This window comes from Pollachius pollachius, assembly GCF_949987615.1.
Source record: "Pollachius pollachius genome assembly, chromosome: 5".
In the NCBI taxonomy this organism is placed as follows: domain Eukaryota; kingdom Metazoa; phylum Chordata; class Actinopteri; order Gadiformes; family Gadidae; genus Pollachius; species Pollachius pollachius.
Window position 1 is genome coordinate 26,509,427 of NC_136938.1, and position 19,767 is coordinate 26,529,193.

General features: G+C 50.3%; 1 protein-coding gene across 1 annotated transcript in view; it reads left to right on the top strand.

The window, feature by feature from the left end:
- LOC307076146 (protein kinase C-binding protein NELL1-like) overlaps positions 1 to 14,962 on the top strand; it is a gene marked incomplete at both ends in the record, with an annotated part of 204,457 nt that extends 189,495 nt beyond the window's left edge. Inside the window, 5 exons of the mRNA XM_079737030.1 lie at positions 939 to 1,079; positions 6,511 to 6,704; positions 9,890 to 10,066; positions 13,251 to 13,475; positions 14,912 to 14,962. Coding sequence (XP_079593156.1) covers positions 939 to 1,079; positions 6,511 to 6,704; positions 9,890 to 10,066; positions 13,251 to 13,475; positions 14,912 to 14,962 — 788 coding nt within the window. The remainder of the gene's footprint in view (positions 1 to 938; positions 1,080 to 6,510; positions 6,705 to 9,889; positions 10,067 to 13,250; positions 13,476 to 14,911) is intronic.
- Between the last annotated feature and the right edge of the window lie 4,805 nt (positions 14,963 to 19,767).

Genomic DNA, 19,767 nt, shown 5'->3' on the forward strand with positions numbered 1-19,767 from the left:
CCATAGCACAGTCACCGTGAGGCGGTGTACGTGTTTCCTCCACACACACCCCACGCTTCGACACAACAACAGCGTCCTGCCAACCTTCCTGGGCGGCATGTGGCTCAGGAGGTAGAGCGGGTTGGCTGGTAACCGGTGGGTTGCTGGTTTGATTCCCGGCTCCTCCTAGCTGAGTGTCGAGGTGTCCCTGAGCGAGGCGCCTCACCCTGACTGCTCCCGACGAGCCGGCTGGTGCCTTTCATGGCTGACACCGCCGTCGGAGTGTGAATGTGTGCAGGAATGGGTGAATGTGAGGCAATATTGTAAAGCGCTTTGAGTGGCCACTGGTTAGAAAAGCGCTGGATAAATGCAGTCCATTTAGCATTTTCCAGGAGGAGCTGCCCTGGTGAGGCTGAGGGACGGGTGTGGGTTCTGGATGGCTTTGGGTACCCTACGTAAAAGGATTCCCTTTGTCTGCTCCCTGCTAGCGGGCTGCGACACCAGCTTCCCTCTGCCGTTCCTTCACCTCTTGGTGGCTGATTGGTTTGGCCTCCGCGGCACTGATGTCTACCGGCTTCTAGATTAAATGGAAACGGCAGGGCCATTCAAATCGCAGGCTTTTGAAGGAGCAGTTTGTAGGTTTTAGTGGTGTCTAGCGGCGAGCCACTCAAAACCATAGGTAATAGCTTATGAGCTAGTGATTATGCTAATGCATCTTCCCTTGTGCCGTTTGTCCATTCTGGGCTACCGTCGAAACATAATGTGACTATACTTTAGTAGTATTATCCCAAGTATAATTAAAACAGTCTCATGAAAAGTATATTCCGTTTCCGCCACGTCTGTCCTGCTCGATTGGCCCTCGACTCTACACTCTGCACCTTAACGGGTCGGCTCGTAAATAACGAAGCGGCGGCGGGGAGAGTAAGTTATTTATAAAGCGTGTGTATTTCTGTCCCCAGATATTGACGAGTGCGCGGAGGGCCTGATCGAGTGCCACAACCATTCCCACTGTGTCAACCTCCCGGGCTGGTACCACTGTGAGTGCAGAGACGGTTTCCATGACAACGGCTCCTACCTGCTCGATGGCGGCTCCTGTGCCGGTGAGCATTTCATTTCAATAAACATGCACACAAAGACACGCGCCGCACATGGACCCTCCACAGAGCGAAGACCGTCCCACTGCCGCAGCCTGTTGAAGTCACTGTCGCTTCTGTCTCTCAGGAGCCTCGATGCTCCATGTTCCCGCTACCGTGCATTTGTAGCCATGGAAAGGGAAGGAAAGATGTTTGTGTGTGTGTGTGTTTGTGTGTGTGTGTGTGTGTGTGTGTGTGTGTGTGTGTGTGTGTGTGTTTTCAATGACAGGATTCAAACTGACAACCCACTCACTTTGAAGCACTGAGGATCTTCATTAGCAGCCTATTTACCTCGTGTCTTTCTCAAAGTCTGGGGCCATGGAGACACACACACACAGACACACACAGACACACACACACGGACACAAAGTCACACACACACACATACACTCACACCCCCCCGCTATAATAAAGTATTAATGAGAAACATACGTGAAGCTCGCAGCTGCAGTCTGATGTTGCCGTGTCATGTCTCCATCTGTTAGCCCGCAGAGCAACAGAGCAGGAGTGAGAGAGAGAGAGAGAGAGAGAGAGAGAGAGAGAGAGGGGAGAGAGACACTGGGACGCTGAGGTCGAGCGGGATCAGACTCCTGCGTGGCACTTTGCATTTCCTGCGCTGAGACTGAAACTCTCCTGCGACTCCGTTATGCAACCGGCGGGAAAAGCATAGGCAGAGACCTAATTGCCGTATGCATTATGAATCACTTGGCGCCCGTTACGATCATTATGAAGACATGATTCACACTCTCCTGGTCGCCTCTCACTGGTAGCACACAGAAGTGCGCTACCAGTGAGAGGCCCCCCCCGCGCCCCCCCTCCCGGCCTGCCTCTCTATAAATTAAACCTCTGGTGAGGCCGTGATGCCTCGTCTGCACCCCCACACAGTGTGCACCTTTGCCAACGTAGAGTCGCTTCACGCAGCCTAAGTGGTGCTTGGATGCTTTAGAGCTGCAATCGACCAACTCTCTGTTGTTGTGCCACACCACAGGTTCGTTCAACTCGACCCCTTTAATTACATTAGGATGTGAACCATTATGTACTTCTGCTTCTACACACACTGTCCAGGAGGTAACCGGGGAACAAGGTGTTGTAGGCTTGGCCTTCAACAGAGTTCAGTGGAATCATGATTCTGATAGAGGATTCATATAAAAACATTATCAACGTCAACAAATCCAGGAAGATTATGTATGGATCTAGTAAAGACATGATGCCAATAAGGCTTATTTATGAAATTGTGTGTGTGTGTCCGTGCACGCGTGCGTGTTTGTGTTTGTGCGTGCGTGCGTGCGTTTGTGTGCATGCACGTGTATGTGTGTGTGTGGGTGAATAATGGGAAGGGGGGGGGGGACAGGACGGGATTGCATTAAAGTAAACTGTGCTTCAAATAGCAATGCCGAAGCAATTTCCTTTTACATTGTGTGTGTAGTACGGCCGCTTAGTTTGGTTGGAGAATGTTTGTACAGCATTCCTGTCTCTCCATGTATTAGCATACGTGGCGCTAACTCCATTTCTCCACCCCTCACTCCCTTCACAGTGAGGCTTTAGGCTTTGCAGCAACAGGGGAAATAAGCACAAATGGCTATTTAACAGGATTCCTCCCCCGTTCGTTAGACTGTCTCTCTGCTCTGCAACATCCTGTGAAGACAGAAACGAGCGTTGTCTAGCGAGCCGCCGCTGCGAGCCAAAAATAGTCGCAGAAATTCTGAAACCAAGATGTGGCAGGGAGCCACGTTGGGGAAAGCTCTTTGGGTAACCATCTAGTTAAGGGAAGAACGAAAATGATGACAACTAGAGCAAGCAGAGTTTTGCTGTTGTTGCTGCATCTGCCAGGGTGTACCCCGTGAGCCTCGATCACTAAGGCTCAGTGCGGGCCGTGTCTGTGGCCGTGTTAGGCTCGCTGGGGTAATTCACAGAACTATAGCTGTAGTCGGTGTAGCCTAGTCACCTGTGTGATTGACAGCAGACCTTTATCACATTCATGGCCTCAAAGGGCTTCACAGGCCCGTATTCAAATGTGGTTTCACTGCCCTCCCTCCGGTAGGACCGGAGCATGATTTGGCATGAAAAAGAAGAAAGTTGAAAACTTTAACCTTTTAGAAACCTTTAGAAGATACCAGCGTTGGGCCCAAGCATCACATGGAGTTGGACTGCATCCGGGCCGTGAACACGTTTAAGTTTGGTGTGGGAGATCAAAGTATCTTTGCCTGCCTTACCTTTCGGATTCCGCCTGAGAGCATTTAGCGTGCGGCTGCCAGAAATAACAATAGCAATATATCACTGTTTTAGAATAAATGTGTGGCATGCAGGATGGAGTTGTTGAGCACAACGGTTGATTGTGCTCAACCGTTAATTGCCTTACAAATAGCTTATCACAAAGACCAAAGTGCTGTTCTGCCACTGCAGAATGCCACAAGGAAGTTCTTTTACAAACTGATGTTCGACACAAATGCTGGATTGAAGCCAGAATGCCAGCTAACGTGGCTTGATCACCCTGACCTGTATTCCCCTCTGAGGCGTCGGTAGAACTGCAGTGTGATTTGTTTCTGTTAATCCTTGTGGCAACTGAGGAATGAGTTCCTTCCTCTCCGGGTTGGGCTTGTCATTCCTGCCCGCGTGTCACGTCACACTGGAAGTGTGCAGAATGCCCCCCGAGTGATTCCCCTTAGGGGGATTATCTGTGGAGCCGTTGAAGGTTGCTTTTGTGTTGTGGCTGGTAATCCCGTTGTTGTACTTGTTGTTGTTTGCGTGCGATCCCTTTGTTAATTCGGTGCGACGCATAGCGTGAGGTTCGTGTGTGGCTGTCATATTGTCAGGCTTTCCTTTGTTGTGAAGTTCTCATCGTTACCGGGAGTTCCTAAGCATCAGACGCGGCGTTTCATCTGACAGATGATTCATCTGCGTGTTGCGTGTGTTACGCTTGTTGCGTGGGACGTGATGTTGTGTTGCATCAGTTTTAGCCAGCATGCTAAACTAGTGTTGCGTAGTGCGTTGTGTTTAGAATGCATGATGTGTTGTGTTGTGGAGTATGATGTTTTGAGGCCGGGGGGGGGGGGGAAGTCAGTGCTTTGCTTTATTGCCCCACATCTAACTACACATTTATCCCCACGATGCCTCAGGGATGGACAGGTGGCTCGGATAAACAGATTGTGCGTGACGATGAGTATAACACGGCCCTGGTCCCAGAGTGACAGTAGCTCCCCCCCCCCACGTGTCTCTCTCCCTGTGATGCGCGTGACCTTTCCATATGGCCGGCCCCGAGTTACACAAACAAAGTCGTCAAAAAACCAACAACAACAATAAGCTTACTGATGCCTGCTAATTACCAACATCTGTCTTAATTGTTCGTTTTTCAGTGTGCGTGTATGGGCGCACGTATGTGCGCGCGTGTTAGCATGTGCGCCCGTGCTAGCGTACGTGTGTGTGTGTGTGGCCGTCCACGCGTGTGTGGGCGTATGCTTTGTAGTGTGTGTGTGTTTGTGCGTCGCTGCAGTATGACTGAACAACGTCTAGACCCGCGTTTCATGGCACGCTGCTCACGTGGCACTGCACACAGGAGTGGGCTTCTGTCAGCAGCGGCCGCTTGCCCACCGATGCGGTAGAAGTCGGCAGTGAGTAGCATTAATCCTTCCTCAGCAGAGCAGAACTGGCTCCGTCTCTATGGTGGCGACGGGACTTAATTTAAGGTATGCAAATAGTCTGTCGCAATCACAGTGAAGTGAGGGTGCAGCCATCCCCCAATCCACCCCAGCCCCCTTCTGCCCATCAGGCACTCTCTGTGTGGCGGACCAATTAGAGCGCGCGTTCGGCGTGCTAACTGTGACATTGTTATAGCTGGCGAGGCGCCGCCATCATCCCCGGTCCCGCTCTGGGCTCGGCTAGCCCTGCCTCCCGATAGCGCCGCCGTCGTTTACAGCTGTGGAGAACGCAATTAAAAGTTAAGGCGAGAGAACGAAAAAAAGGAGAAGGGAATAAAGAAGTGCACACACACTAAGACGTATGCACACACACACACACACACACACACACAGACAGACGTACACACAACACGGACACACACACACACACAGACGTACTCACACAGACATACGCACACACACACACACACACAGACGTACGCACACACACATACACGTACATATACACACACAAGTACACACACATACACACACACACACGTACATACACACACGTACACACACACACACAGAGACACGTACATACACACATGTACACAGACACACGTACACACATGTACACAACACAGACACGAACACACACTTCAAAAATTGCCTTTTTAAAAGCCTTTGTACTTCGGCTGCGGTCGGCTGTGTTTTGTCAGACCGAGCAGCAGGTACGTTGGCGATGGCGGGAGACACAAAGTCAGTGCTGAAGGAACGCCTGGCCCTGTCTGCCTTCAAGGGTCCTTTCAGATGTATTTAACTGGGGTCAAACAAGGCTCACACGCATGCGGCCGTCGCTATGAAAGGGCCACTTGCTTTTCTGTCAAGGGCCGACTTTACGCTACCACATTCCCGCCTTCACAAATCATTTCATGGGGACCTGTATGGCCAATCTGACCTTCTCTTGCTCCCTGCGGGCATGTTAAAAGTATACGATTGTTCTGCTTTAAATTACTGCAATGGCTGTGTGGTTGATTTCAGGGTCCAATCAACCTGGGTCAGATGGGGCTGCCCAGTGCGGCCATCAGCCACACACACTGACCGCCAAGCTTTATAGCAGCCTTCAGTCTCGTGGGGTTTGGCCTGGCCTTGTTTGGAAGCTGTCCATCCCTCGGGACACTGACACACTTCAGTTGCAATCAGTGCAAACGTCTGAGACCGTTTTGTTTTTCGCTCATCACGGTGGTTTACCTCACTCCACCGGTTCCATAGTCCGAATCAGAAGCCCATCCAGACTTCTACTAATGATGTCGCGGATCTCGCCCAATGGCTCACGACAGTTTATACCTCCCGTATCCGCCACGATGCTAAGACCCACCCCCACACTGGACAATTTGCAATGCATAATATGTATTCCTTTATATCTACCTGCTCTTTTTTATATGCAATTTCAATTATGTGCAATATTGCTTCTTTTTTACTTATTTGATTGACTTTTACTGTTTGTCCATTTTGTTGTTTGTCAATTGTTTGTCATCTGTTGAATGACTTCCTGGGCTACTGGATACCTTAATTCATCCAAGGGGTTGAATAAAGCATCTATGTATCCATCTATCCATCCATCCATCCATCCATCCATCCATCCATCTATCTAAGGATGTTGTGTATTGGACCGGTGCTTTTGTAGCCCATCTGAACCGAACCGACCTCGTGAAGTCCAGACTCTGCGTCTCTATCAACTTAACACATTCACTTCCGCTTCCTCTTCTCCTGCTCAGACGTGGACGAGTGCAGCCTGCAGACGCACACCTGCTGGAACGACAGCGTGTGTGTGAACCTCCCGGGGGGCTACGACTGCGTGTGCGCCTCCGGGCCCGGCTGCAGCGGCGACTGCCCCCACGAGGGCGGAGTCAGGCGCAACGGGGAGGACTGGAAGCCCAGCTACGACCCCTGCGCCGTCTGCTCCTGCAAGGTAGCGCCACGCGCGCAAGTGCACCGGCCACAAGCACATGCACGCACGCACAAGCACGTGCGCACGTACACAAGCACGCACGACCGTGCACATGTAATCACGCACACGTGCACAGGCCAAAAGCACATGCACGCATTGGCATATATGCACATGCACGCACGCACGTACACAAGCACGCACGCACGCAACATTTTAACACGCACACATGCACACACACACACACACACACCAACGCACACTCACAGGCGCACACACACAAACACACGCACACACCCACACGTGCACGTACGCATGCACGCACACGCATAAACACAATCCAAGCACCTTGATTGGTAGAAATGTTTCATATTGACGAAGATCGGCAGAGCATTTCATTTTGCATTGGTGGTTAAATCATCTCTTCTTATTCTCGATTATGAGTTAATGCAGCATAAATGCAGTGAAACAACAAACAGACTCAGACGCTTTGGGTGTGTGATGTGCAGACTGCGGAGGTTAAAATAGAGCTAAGTGGTGTAATGAGGATGGTGAGGGTTACAATGATGTGTTTAACTACCCGTTGTCATTCATGTTCATTTCGGCATTGTCACAGATCAGTCTCATTAAGTATGTTGTAATGACGAAGACGGATGACCCCCACGAGCTGGCACTTGAATTTGACATCACTGTCATCTTGTATTGAAGGACGGACTGCTTTTCATCGTCATATTTCCAGCTGCTATTTATTGATGTCGCTTTTATTGACACTACTCTCCACTACTCTCCACTTCATATTAAGTGATGTTGTCAACATCTCCAAATCAAAGATTAAGACTAAACTGCAGCGAAGAGACACAAGTAGGTAGGAATCTGTTGTCGAAAAACGGACTCATTCAGGAACCGAGTTGTGCAAAGTGAACGAGAGAGTCGCAAAACCAGAGAAGCACTCCTCTTATAGTTCTGTTAGTTTTGGTTTGACCTCGGCTTCCTCTGCGAGCTCTCGGGGGTGCACGTCCTCAGAAGACCTCCCAGCAGACACCCATGAAACAAAGTTTCCGTCTCCTCAGATGAAAATTCCGGGCGGCTGCCACCTGGGATCGCTGGCGATTCCCAGCTCAGGCGTGCTGCCGCCGTCACGGCAGCCGTGGCTGCAAACGCTTTGTAGTTTTGCATTTCCCTCGTAAGAGTTTGAGGTAAAGAAGGAGGTGCCCCCCCCCCCCCCCCCCCCCCCCCTCGCTGTGTGACCCAAATTCGCCTCCTCGGCACGTTAGCCCATTGACATGGGAGCCCCGGCAAACTGCGTCGGGCTCTGATGAGACACGCTCCGGGAGAGCGACGGGAACGTCAGGAAAGGTAGACCTATTTCTGGAGAAGAAAATAAAATCTTGTGCTGTTTGTCAACATCAACCAGTTCTCTTCCTCGCCTCGTGCTTATTTATATTTTCGTCGCTTGCGTTAGGGGTATATAACTCAGATGCCGTCGGGCGGGACGGAAGGCACCGGAGTGTGACCGGGCCACTTTCCCATTCCCCTCCTGAGGCGAGAGAGGGAGCCACTCAGAGGTGTCCGGAGTCAGCCCCGGAGTGACCTCCCACCACTCTCCAACTCTGTCATCAGGCCTCTTTGTCACCAACATGGATTTAAACAGCGCCCCGTCTTCGGTTCGCTGCGGGAAATCTTTAGGCATTCGGGCCTAATCCTGCGTGAACCGGTTTTCTTAGAAAACCCGGGTTATTAGCAGAACGGACAGTTATCTCACCCTACCGCCGCACTATAACCGTAAAGAGAGTCGTCTTCAAGGGCAGTCACATTAGCATTCGGGGACTGTTACGGTCGCTGCGTTGATAAAACAGACACGTGCCTCCCATTTTTTGCCGAACAAAATATATCTTAATGGCGCCCATACATTCTGGAACAGCCTTTTAATAGGAGGTTTGAACATCTAAATCCAGGCCAGGGCTAAGTAAAGCACTGTTAACATTTGCACTGGGGGAATAGGGTGAGCCTTGGAAGCGTGCTCTAGTGCAAGACTCTGAGCCTATGTGCTTGACTCCAGGCCCACGGACGTGAATCCAGGCCGACTTCAGGCCCTAGTTTGTGACTCCAGGCCCACGTGCGTGAATCCAGGCCGACTCCAGGCCCTAGTGTGTGAATCCAGGCTCACGTGCCTGACTCCAGGCCCACGTGCGTGACTCCAGGCCCCTGTTCACACCACGCCGGCCCCTGAACTACACTGCGTCGAGGTGCTGAGCCCTCCAGGGTTCCATTAGCTTGAGCCGCTCATGGATTGTTACTCCGATATGAATGACTAATCATAATTGCAAAGTGCTGAAATGGGCGTTGTTGGAGTACAGGAAGCAGTGAATCGGAGGCTTTGTCAATATTGTATTACTCCAGTCCAAATATAACGTGTAAGTGGAGGTAAACAGCACCATAATCAGTGGGACAGTCAAGTCAATTCTATGCAGTTGGACTATTTAGTTATTTAGCACCGGTTTTATCTGGGGTGACTTACAGTGAATACAGATGCCCCCTATAAAGGTGAGAACATCGAGGATCGAAACATGATGAGAGCCAAACACATCAGCTAGTTCACTAACCTGTCCCCCTGCATTAAGTCCTATCAGCATCGTAGCCATGGTAAAACATCTAATTACTGTCACTATTTAGATTATAATTTAGTAGTTGGTTTTTTCCAAAGTGACGTGCATTGAATTCAGAAAACTATACAAAATGTTAACCTAAGGAGCGAGAGTATAGGTGAGGGAATTGTGCTCATGGAGGCCTACAGATAGGCTGCGGGCGTTCGGGATAGAACCCGGCACCTCTCTGCATGTTCTGAGTCAAATACCCTATAGCTAAAACACTCGCTCTCTCTCTCCCTCCCTCTGACTGTGTCTCTTTTCCTTTTGTCAAATATCCGATAGCTAATACACTACTGCTCTCTCTCGCTCTCTCTCTCGCGCTCTCCCTCCCACCCTCCTTCTCTCTCTCTCGCTCTCTCCCTCCTCCTTCCCCCCACTCTCTCTCTCTCTCCCTCCCTCTCGCTCTCTCTCCCTCTCTCTCTCTCCCTCCCTCCCTCACTCTCCCTCCCTCCCTCCCTCCCTCCCTCCCTCCCTCCCTCCCTAACTAAACCAAATCCTGCTCCCTAACTCAGCGACCCTGGTTGACTGTACTCTGCCTCTCTGTGGCCCTGGGGGTTGTAGGACAGCCAGACGCTCTGCAGGAGGGAGCCGTGCGACTGCGGGGACCCCAGGGAGGACCTCTCCTGCTGCCCCAGCTGCGACCAGCGGCCCAGCAGCCAGTGTCTGGACCAGAGCGGCCGTCTGCTCTACCGCAGTGGGGCCTCCTGGCTCTACAACTGTCACCAGTGTCACTGTATGGTGAGTGGTACACACAGCCCAACACGCACAGACACACGCACGCACAGACACACGCATGCACGCACGCACGCACGCACACACACAAACACACCCACACGTACGCACATACACATTGTACAGTATGTGTATGATAAGGAATTTAGCGACAATGTGCAGAGACGGTTTCAGTGGGCGCTGTTGTTTGCCGGCGATGGACATTCGCCAACCTTGTGATCCTTTTTCCTAAGCTAGTGCGCGTACTTGAGTATGAGCGTTATAAGGATCAATGCTGTGTTAGAAATGGCCCACACCTCGGAGGTGCTTTTAGTGACAACAGCTGCCCAGACAGAGCTCCACGCATCCACACAGCGTTGTGTCAAGTGCTTCGCAAACAAGAGGAGCCACAGAGCTCCGCATCCAACAGCATGTCGCAGTGGAAGGAAAAGAAAAGGCACAAGTCGGTAGATTGGACTTTAGGTCTTGTTCTGTGTTTAATCTAATGGGTGGCAAGCTGCCAGCTTTTGGGATAAGCTCAGTGGAATAGGAAGCCATTGAAACATGATTAAGCATCGAAGCTTTAGTTATTTCATGGGCTTTTTTCGCAGGATATGGTTTCTGCAAATGCTCTCCGAACCCGCTCAAATAACAGTTGAGAATCAACTTTATTATAGTTAGATTAGAGTTGCAGGTTATCATAAAATGACATGTTAGCCTAATACTTGCTGTTGGGCTACATCACAACAAGCATGCCTGACTTGTGTGTTGCCTTGAGCACTATCCTGTGTTAATATGTCTGACTGTACGGCGCGTGTAAACTACAGTGCAAAAATATCTAAATAGAAAATATCCAACCTCAGATATATCTGTTGAAAGCCTTTCTCTGTTGGCTCCCTCTCCTAGCTATATATTTTGGATCAAAGCACATTTTCTACAAGTAGCCTTTGTAGAAGCTCATGTCCACTTATATTTTCGTATTTGTATGAAAAGAACCAAATCACAATATGCTGTCGACATTCCATTAAAATCCATGACCAGGGCGCAAATTGTTTTCCCTCTGAGGATTTCTATCTAATTCAGTTTGACAGCAGGGTGTTTGTTGAGAAAGTTTTACAAATATGTTTCAGGATTTCAAATATTGATTCATTTTGGAAGAGATAGACGGCCAGACAGCCATACTATAATGTACTCTAAGCGCACAATGCCTTAACGCAGTGATCGGAAACCTTTAGTATTGGAAGAGATTTTTTTTTGGAAGATTCAACTTTTTTTTGGTATTTCCCAGAGCCACAGAAGAAAACCGTAATGTGGATCCCTTTCATGTACTTGTTAAAACGCCCTCGCTCTGCTTTGCCTTTCAGAGCAGTTCTGCAGTTGTTTTCCTCCAAGCATCCCCATCAGAATATATTATGGAAAATAAACTGTTTTGGACTAAAATGCAATGCAATAGGAAAATATATTTTTGGCATACCAAGGGGAAGGGCTGAAGTGACACCACCTCCTGATTGCTAGCGATACCTATAACGTATGCGTTCGCACGCTGGTGTAGCTGACACAGTTGACTACAGCTCAAGCTTTCCACACACCTGTTAATGTCTAAGCAAAATTAACGCATGTAGCAATTTTGTCGCGCAGCTAAGTTCCCTGTTTCGACGTGTATCACAAACAAACAAATGGGTTTGGGTTCACCTTATTGCTCCCTGCCACGGAAATCACAGGAACATGATTTGTATTACTTTTGTCCATTCTGAGCTGATGTACCATCAGAAGACTTAAATGTGATGTGATGATTGTGTTTTTCGCTGTCTACCTCAATGCCGAAGGCTGTGGCAGGCCCTCCCCTTATACGTAAGGATGGTATTTTAGACTGTACATGACTACGTCAGTATGCACACAACCATTAATTAATAAAGCTGCTCAAGTGATGGCCGAGATGCTGATTTAACGATAATTAAACGACATACCAATAAACATTTGTCAGTGTAAGAAGTCCAGATGGCAAAAATATAATAAATAATAAGAGACTTTCGGCAAAATACTAGTTTTTATTACATCTATCATTAACATCGCGTTAAGCTTAAGCATCGCATCCATTTATGCAACCTCAAATTATAACATTTAGCATACATGGCTGATAACGTGTATTTTTGATGAATAACAAACAGGAGGGAGTTTAACTGGCAATTTATCTTCAATAAGCCATACAGCCAAATTCACACCTCCATCCAGAATTTCATTTGGCCTGCCTATCATTTTATCGAGAGAAAAAACATTGATTTACTCAATCTATAGGGTTTATTTAGTGCTCTGATGCATTTTGAGATGCCCTGAATCGGTATGTTTGCAAATAAAGACAGAATGATTTGGTCAAAAATGTATGCAAAACTTCACAATTCTTTGAAATGGTGTACGATCAACAACATAGACCCTGCAACGATTGTGTATTCCTTTTTTTTTTTTTGTTATTATTATTTGTGTGTGTGTGTGTTGCCATAGCCCGGTGCTGATAACTCTTGTAATTACCACAGCAATAATTAGAACGAGTCACGCTGCCGTGGCAACACTGTCTCCTGATAGCACCATGTGAGCTCCTGGTTTTAATTGCTCCCACGGACGCCACCCGTCCAGAGATGTGCGTCTCCAAGGTTATACGAGGAGCCCTGGAGCTAATCAGATAGCCGCAACTTTTCCCTGCTATTGTTTATTTGTTCCCTATTTTCTTGTCTATCTGTCTCATCCTTTGTGTCTTTGTTCACTTTGCTTCTCTCTCTTGTGTGTGCGTGTGTGTGTGTGTGTGTACGAGCATCTTTCCATCCCTGTTTGTGCCTTTGCGTGCATCTGTATGTGTGTGTGTGGTGTGTTTGTTTGTGTACATGTATACGTGCATCCGTGTGTGTGTGTGTGTGCATCCGTGCGTTTGTGTGTATGGTTTGTATACACATATGTGCATCATTATGTGTATGCATTCTTCTTTGTGGGTGTGTGTGTGTTTGTGTTTGCACCTGTGTGTCTGTTTGTGTGTGTACGTGTGTGTACATTCATCTATGCGTCTGTGTGTGCGTGTGTGTGCGTGTGTGTGTGTTTGCATCCGTGTGTATGTGTGTTTGCGTTCATCTGTGCATCCGTGTGTGTGGGTCTGTGTGAGTGTGTGTGTTTGCATCCGTGTGTGTGTGTGTGTGCATGTGTGTGTGTGCGTGCGTCGCTGCAGGGGGGCGAGGTGGAGTGCTGGCCCCTGCTGTGCCCCGTGCTGACCTGTGAGTACGCGGCGGTGGCGGAGGGCGAGTGCTGCCCGCGCTGCGTGAGCGACCCCTGCCTGGCCGAGCGCCTCCCCCACGACCTCCGGAGGACCTGCCGCGACCCGGCCGGCGCCGCCCGGCTCAGCGGGGCCTCGTGGCCCGCGCCCGGCTCCCCCTGCACCACCTGCAAGTGCAAGGTGAGCACACACACACACACACACACACAGGCACACACAGGCACACACGCGGACAGGCACACATGAACGCAAGCAGACAGGCACGCACGCAGACAGGCACAGACACGTGCACACGCCGATACACAGACACATACACACACACACGCAGGCACGCAGACATGCACAGACACATACACACACACATACACGCACAGGCACACACACAGGCACACACACAGGCACACACGCGGATACACACACATACACGCACAGATACACGCACACATAAATACACAGACACATACACGCAGACACATGCACACATATACACCAGACATGCACACATATACACACACATACACGTACACACACATACACATACAAACACACAAGCATGCACGCACACGCAGACACACACGCAGACACACACACACACGCACACACACATGCACAAATACACGCCTACGCACACACACACACATACATGCGCGCACACGCAGACACACATACACGCTCACGTACACACGTACACACATTCACATGCACGCACGCACACATGCGCACACACACATACACATACAAACACACTCGCACACATGCGCACACAGACAAACAAGCACACACACGCGTATATAGGCATATGTGTTTGCACGCTCATCGCTAGCACACATGCGCGCACGCAGACAGGCACACACGCAGACAGGCACAGACACGTGCACACGCCGATACACAGACACATACACGCACACACGCAAACAGGCACACATGCACGCACGCAGACATGCACAGACACATACACGCACACATACACGCACACATACACGCACAGGCACACACACAGGCACACACACATACACGCACAAGCAGACACACAGACACACGCAGATACACAGACACATACACGCAGACACATGCGCACATATACACACACATACACACACGTACACACACACACACATACAAACACACACGCATGCACGCACACGCAGACACACACGCAGACACACACACACGCACACACACATGCACGCATACACGCCTACGCACACGCACACACACATACATGCACGCAGATGCAGACACACACGTACACACATTCACATACACGCACGCACACATGCGCACACACACATACACATACAAACACACTCGCACACATGCGCACACAGACAAACAAGCACACACACGCGTATATAGGCATATGTGTTCGCACGCTCATCGCTAGCACACATGCGCGCACAGCCCCGAAACAGAACACACACACACTGGTGCGCGCGTGAGTGCGCGTCAGATGGGCCAAAGAGCAGCGCTGGGAGGGCGCTAGGCAACACAGAGGTCATCCTCTCAGTGGCAGCGGCCGCCGCCGACCTCCCGCCACACGTATCTGGAGACGCACACGGCGTCGAGCCTGCATTCATCTCTGTACCCCCCCCTCCTGTGCCCCCCCCGTCCCTCAGAACGGGAACGTCTGCTGCTCCGTGGACCCCGACTGCCTCCAGAACTACTGAGCGGGAGAGAGAAGAGCAGAAGAACCCTGAACACTCCTCCTCACTCCTCCTCACTCCTAGCTGAGAAGACGGCTTCCCCCCCTCCCCCTCCCCCTCCTCCTCCCCCTCCTTCTCCCCCTCCTCCTCCTCTCTTCCCCTCCTCCTCCTCCCCCTCCTTCTCCCCCTCCCCCTTCCCCCCCTCCTCCTCTCTTCCCCTCCTCCTCCTCCCCCTCCTTCTCCCCCTCCCCCTCCCCCTCACCCTCCTCCTCCTCTCCTCCTGCTCTCTTCCCCTCCTCCTCCTCCCCCTCCTTCTCCCCCTCCTCCCTTCCTCCTCCTCCTCTCCTCGCCCAGGGCTGGGCCCTCCCCCCCCCCCGGCGGAACTTAACCTTTGGATCCGCCCCCACACACGCCACACGGCCCGCCGCGCTACGGGCTGTGTTTTGATTTGTTTTTGTTAACGTGGCGGCGGCGGCGGCGGCGATGACGTCATCAGTGCGGGGCTGGCGCGTGGTGGGAACGACTCAGTGCCACTGGAGGAGAACCACAGACATTCTGCACACACACACACACACACACACACACCACACAGCAAGAACACAGCCCCTCTCCACCCTCCACTTCCCTGCTGTCACTCCCGTGCACCGATCTGGACTCGAGCACACACACACAGGCACAAACACACAAACACACACACAGGCACACACACACAGGCACACACACGCCACTGTTTCACTCACGGCATTCCTGGAGGTAGCTCTGTTTGCGCGGTATCTCACGAGCGAGGTGTCAAACCGTTTGTCTTGACGGATCTTGATGTTATTAATTTGATTACTTTTTTTTTAGAGCGTCTTAGTTAAACACAACCTTCTCACACCCGTTTCTCTCTCGCTCTCGGTCTCTCTCTCTCGCTCTCTGTCTCTCTCACGCTCTCCCTCTCTCTTGCTCTCTCTCCTTTTCTCTCGCTCTCTCTCTCTTACCCCCCCCTCAATTGATGTGAGGGGGGTTGATACCGGTCTGGAACACAGGATCCAAGCAGAATGCTGCACCACATCTCAAACGGCCAGCCCTCGCCATTAACACAATGCGTCTCATCCATAAGAACGTGCGAGGAGGAGTGTGGAATGTGTTTCCGTCTATCTCTGTGTGGCGCGTTCATACCTCAAAGAGCTCCCCGTGCTAACACACATCCACACGGCGCACAGCTCCGGCGCCGTGGTCCCATCGTTAACAGTTCCTCTCAGCGATAAGGAGTCTGGAGCGAGAGCGAGAGAGAGAAACAAAGAGTGTTGAGATAATTAGGGCATGCATGTGAGAATGCCAGGAGGCCGACAGGGGTCACACCGGTTTGGAGACAAGCAGGGCTTATTATTAAGGGGAGACGGTTCCAGCACTCTGCAGCAACAGCAGCACACGCCTCCATTCACACGCTCTCACCTCAGTCGCCTCTCACTCTTCCCCCCCCCCCCCCCCCCCCCCCCCCCACCAGTGCTGCTTCTACATGATCCACTAAAGCGTTCGATCCCCCTGCCCCCGACACCCCAAGCCCCTCCATCAGCTCTCCATCATCCCGTTGTCTGTGGCCCGTCCTGCAAGCTGTTGTTTAATATTTGGAGTTGGGTTTCCTTTGGATAGAGCGAGCTTTCTCGCCCGCCCGCACGTGTGCGTGTGCGTGTGTGTGTGTGCGTGCGTGCGTGCGTGCGTGTGTGTTGTGTGTTGCCCGGTGGGCCGTCAGCCCAAAGGGTATCTCTGCTCGTGTCTCTCCCGCTTGTGTGTATCTCGTTGTGTGATCTCCATCGTTGTCACAATGCCTCTTGTTGAAATTGAAAAAAAAACGACTTTGAATTGCGGTGGGGGGCGGGGGGGTACAAGATAAAGACAGATACAAGATAAAGAAAAAAACTAGTTCAGAAAATGTTGTGCGATGATACCTGTATCTACTCTCCATCGCCGACGAATGCAACTCCCAATCGGTCACTCGGAACAGGAGACTCTTTGTATAAAACCGTGTCAAACACAAGGGGGGTTTTTAAGGTTGTCATCTTGATTGATTTGGTATGAACCACGAGGGCGACTGTAGCACACAGTTTCCAACCGTCTGTGAATGTTTTTACATAAAACCTGGGATAAGTTCATAAGGTTTGATTTCCTTCACCGTTCTGTTCACCATTCCGCTCACCTGAATCATTTTAAGTGTCAAACTGTTTTTTTTTACTTTTTTTGTGCGTTCGGTTGCGTTTGGCTGTAAATATTGTGTAATATGGAGGATTCTTTAGAGAGTTACGACTTGGTCAATAACCATAGCTTCTTACAATTGCATTGTGGGTCGAACAATTGTGAGAAGAGAGACATTTCTTTCACTTGTGTTTTTTTCTTCATTTCGTTCTTTATTCCTTTAATTCTTGCCTTAACCCTTCTCCATTTTGTCAAGGTTAGATGTTTGCCCACCACCGCCTCCAGAGAGCGGTGTGCTTTATGGATAGGACTAGCTTGTATGTTCAGCTGTTCTGAACAACGTTGTCAATAAGAAAAAAGAAAAAAAAAGTTTCGTTCCACCACAAAATGAACTGAAAATTTCACCTCGGAAACCGGAGGAGGAAAAAGAGCTTGTACACTTGTAAAAAATGTTGAAAACGATCATGTTCTTGATGCAAGCCATCATACCACCCCCTTTAATGTCTCACTTTTTTCAGAAGAAGAAGAAGCATATTTAATTTATGTATCTTATTTATTATTCTTTTTTATTTTTTAAACTTAGGAACCCCTGGTGTGCTCGTCTTTTTATTTTCGTCCATTTTTGTTATTTTTAAAGAGGATCTCGCTGAAGAAAACTCACCCCCAGGTCTTGCCCTCTTTTCCAACCCTAAATGTACTCAAAGGTAAACATTTGAACTTGAAGACTTTGTTGTGATAAGAGTTTGCTGTAAAATCCTTCGGTTAATAAATATTTTAGTTGTTTACTTTACGAATGTGAACACCCTGGCTTGGCATTTGATTATTCATGCGATGGAATGCGTTGGCCTGTAGTGCACTCCTCCCCGACAGATTTATCTCACCGCCGTTTGATTTAGGGTCAGAGCGTGACTGGCGAAATGCACAACGGTCCGATGCCATGAGCTAAAAGAATAAAGTCCAAGCCACCCTCTACCCTAAAGAATCTATCCGCCATTCACTGAAGCATATGCATATTTTTTTCCTCTGACAAATCCAGCACCGAGAAACGGCCCCAGCCTAACCCTTTCATGTTCCGCTTTCATGAATCATGCCGCTATCTCCCCCCCCAAGGGCCTGTATCTCAACGAGGATGAGCTGCAGCCCTCTGATACCTTAAGGGACCTCGTGTGTCACTAAGGAGGAGGAATCTTTAAGGTAACTATGTTAGGCCACTCCATATCTACAGGGAATCTGCGTATTTGCACTTCAGCTGGTGTCAGAAGAATCCAGGCCATTAAAGAAGACGTACACAGACACACACATGCACACAGTCACACACACACACACTCACACACACAGACACACACACACACACGTACACACACGTGTATCTGAATGGCCAATTTGAATGGGATTAAGGTTGCCTCTGCAACCATCTTCATACCAGGCCGCAGCTTTCTAAACGCATGTGCTTTGTTTCTGTGGCTTGCTATAAATGTCTTCATCTGGGCTAGCGGAATCCTTTCAAGGCGGTGATGGCGATGGCGATGGTGGTGGTGATGGTGGCGGCGTTGGCGGCGGCGGTGGTGGAGGTGGTCTATTGAACAACATGCACATGTAACACCGCCGAAAGGGTCCTGCCTATTAACCCGATGTCAGTCAGGCTCCCCTCCCTCCCCTACCCCATGGCGCAGGGGGTGACCAGGTCCTGCGTCACTCTCTCCAGCCAGCAGCAGCAGCACCCAGGGGTGCTCCCCATTCACAGGCTGGAGACGGGCGGGGCCATGGCCGCGGTGGTGGAGCGACCGCCTCGGTGCGGCCGCTGTACGCTCGCCTGCCAACGGCGAACCCCCACGCCGCTCTCCGTGGATGAAGTGGTAAATGTGGAGATGATTACTCGTTACTCCGCAGACTTCCCCCGAACGGGGCGAGATTAATCCAATCAGCCCTGATTTGATTAGATCACAAAACAAGTTTGTTTTTGTTGGGGGAGGGGGGGGTTCTCCCTCCAGCCTCTCCAGCCCCCCTCTAATAGATTTCCTGGTTTAGAAGAATAGACGGTTGTTTGTCTGCAGGCTTATGCAAAAACAAAGAAAGATGCCGCCTTTGTTGATCTCCTCTCTCCCTCCCTCCCTCCCTCTCCCTCTCTCTTTCACTCTCCCTCTCTCTTTCACTCTCTCTCTCTCCCTGTCTTGCTGTAGCTATCTCTGTGTCTCACTGTGGCGCTCTCTATCTCTCTCTCTCTCTCTCTCTCTCTTGCTCTCTCTCTCTAGCTGCCATTCCTTCACAGCTGAATTTTAAACAGAGGCTCCACCTGCAGCTGCGCCTCGTGCCTCCCAAACTAAGTGCATGGATCCTCGGTGCTTTCCACATGCTGCGCCTATGCTAATATGCTAGGAAAGATTAAGCTGCTTAAATGCCTTATCGACATGTGGGCCGATCGATGGCCGTGTAATTAAAGAGTGAGGCTGAGCAAGTGACAGGGCCAGCTATACTGCTGCTATTGACCGGTGCTCCGATGCAACAGCTAAGTGTTTATTTAACACCCCCCACATGCCTTGCAACAAAGTGTCTGTGTGTGTGTGTGTGTGTGTGTGTGTGGGTGTGTTCGTGTGTGTATCTGGGGGGTGTATTTGTGTCTGCATGGGTGTGTGTGCGTGTCTGCGTGGGTGTGT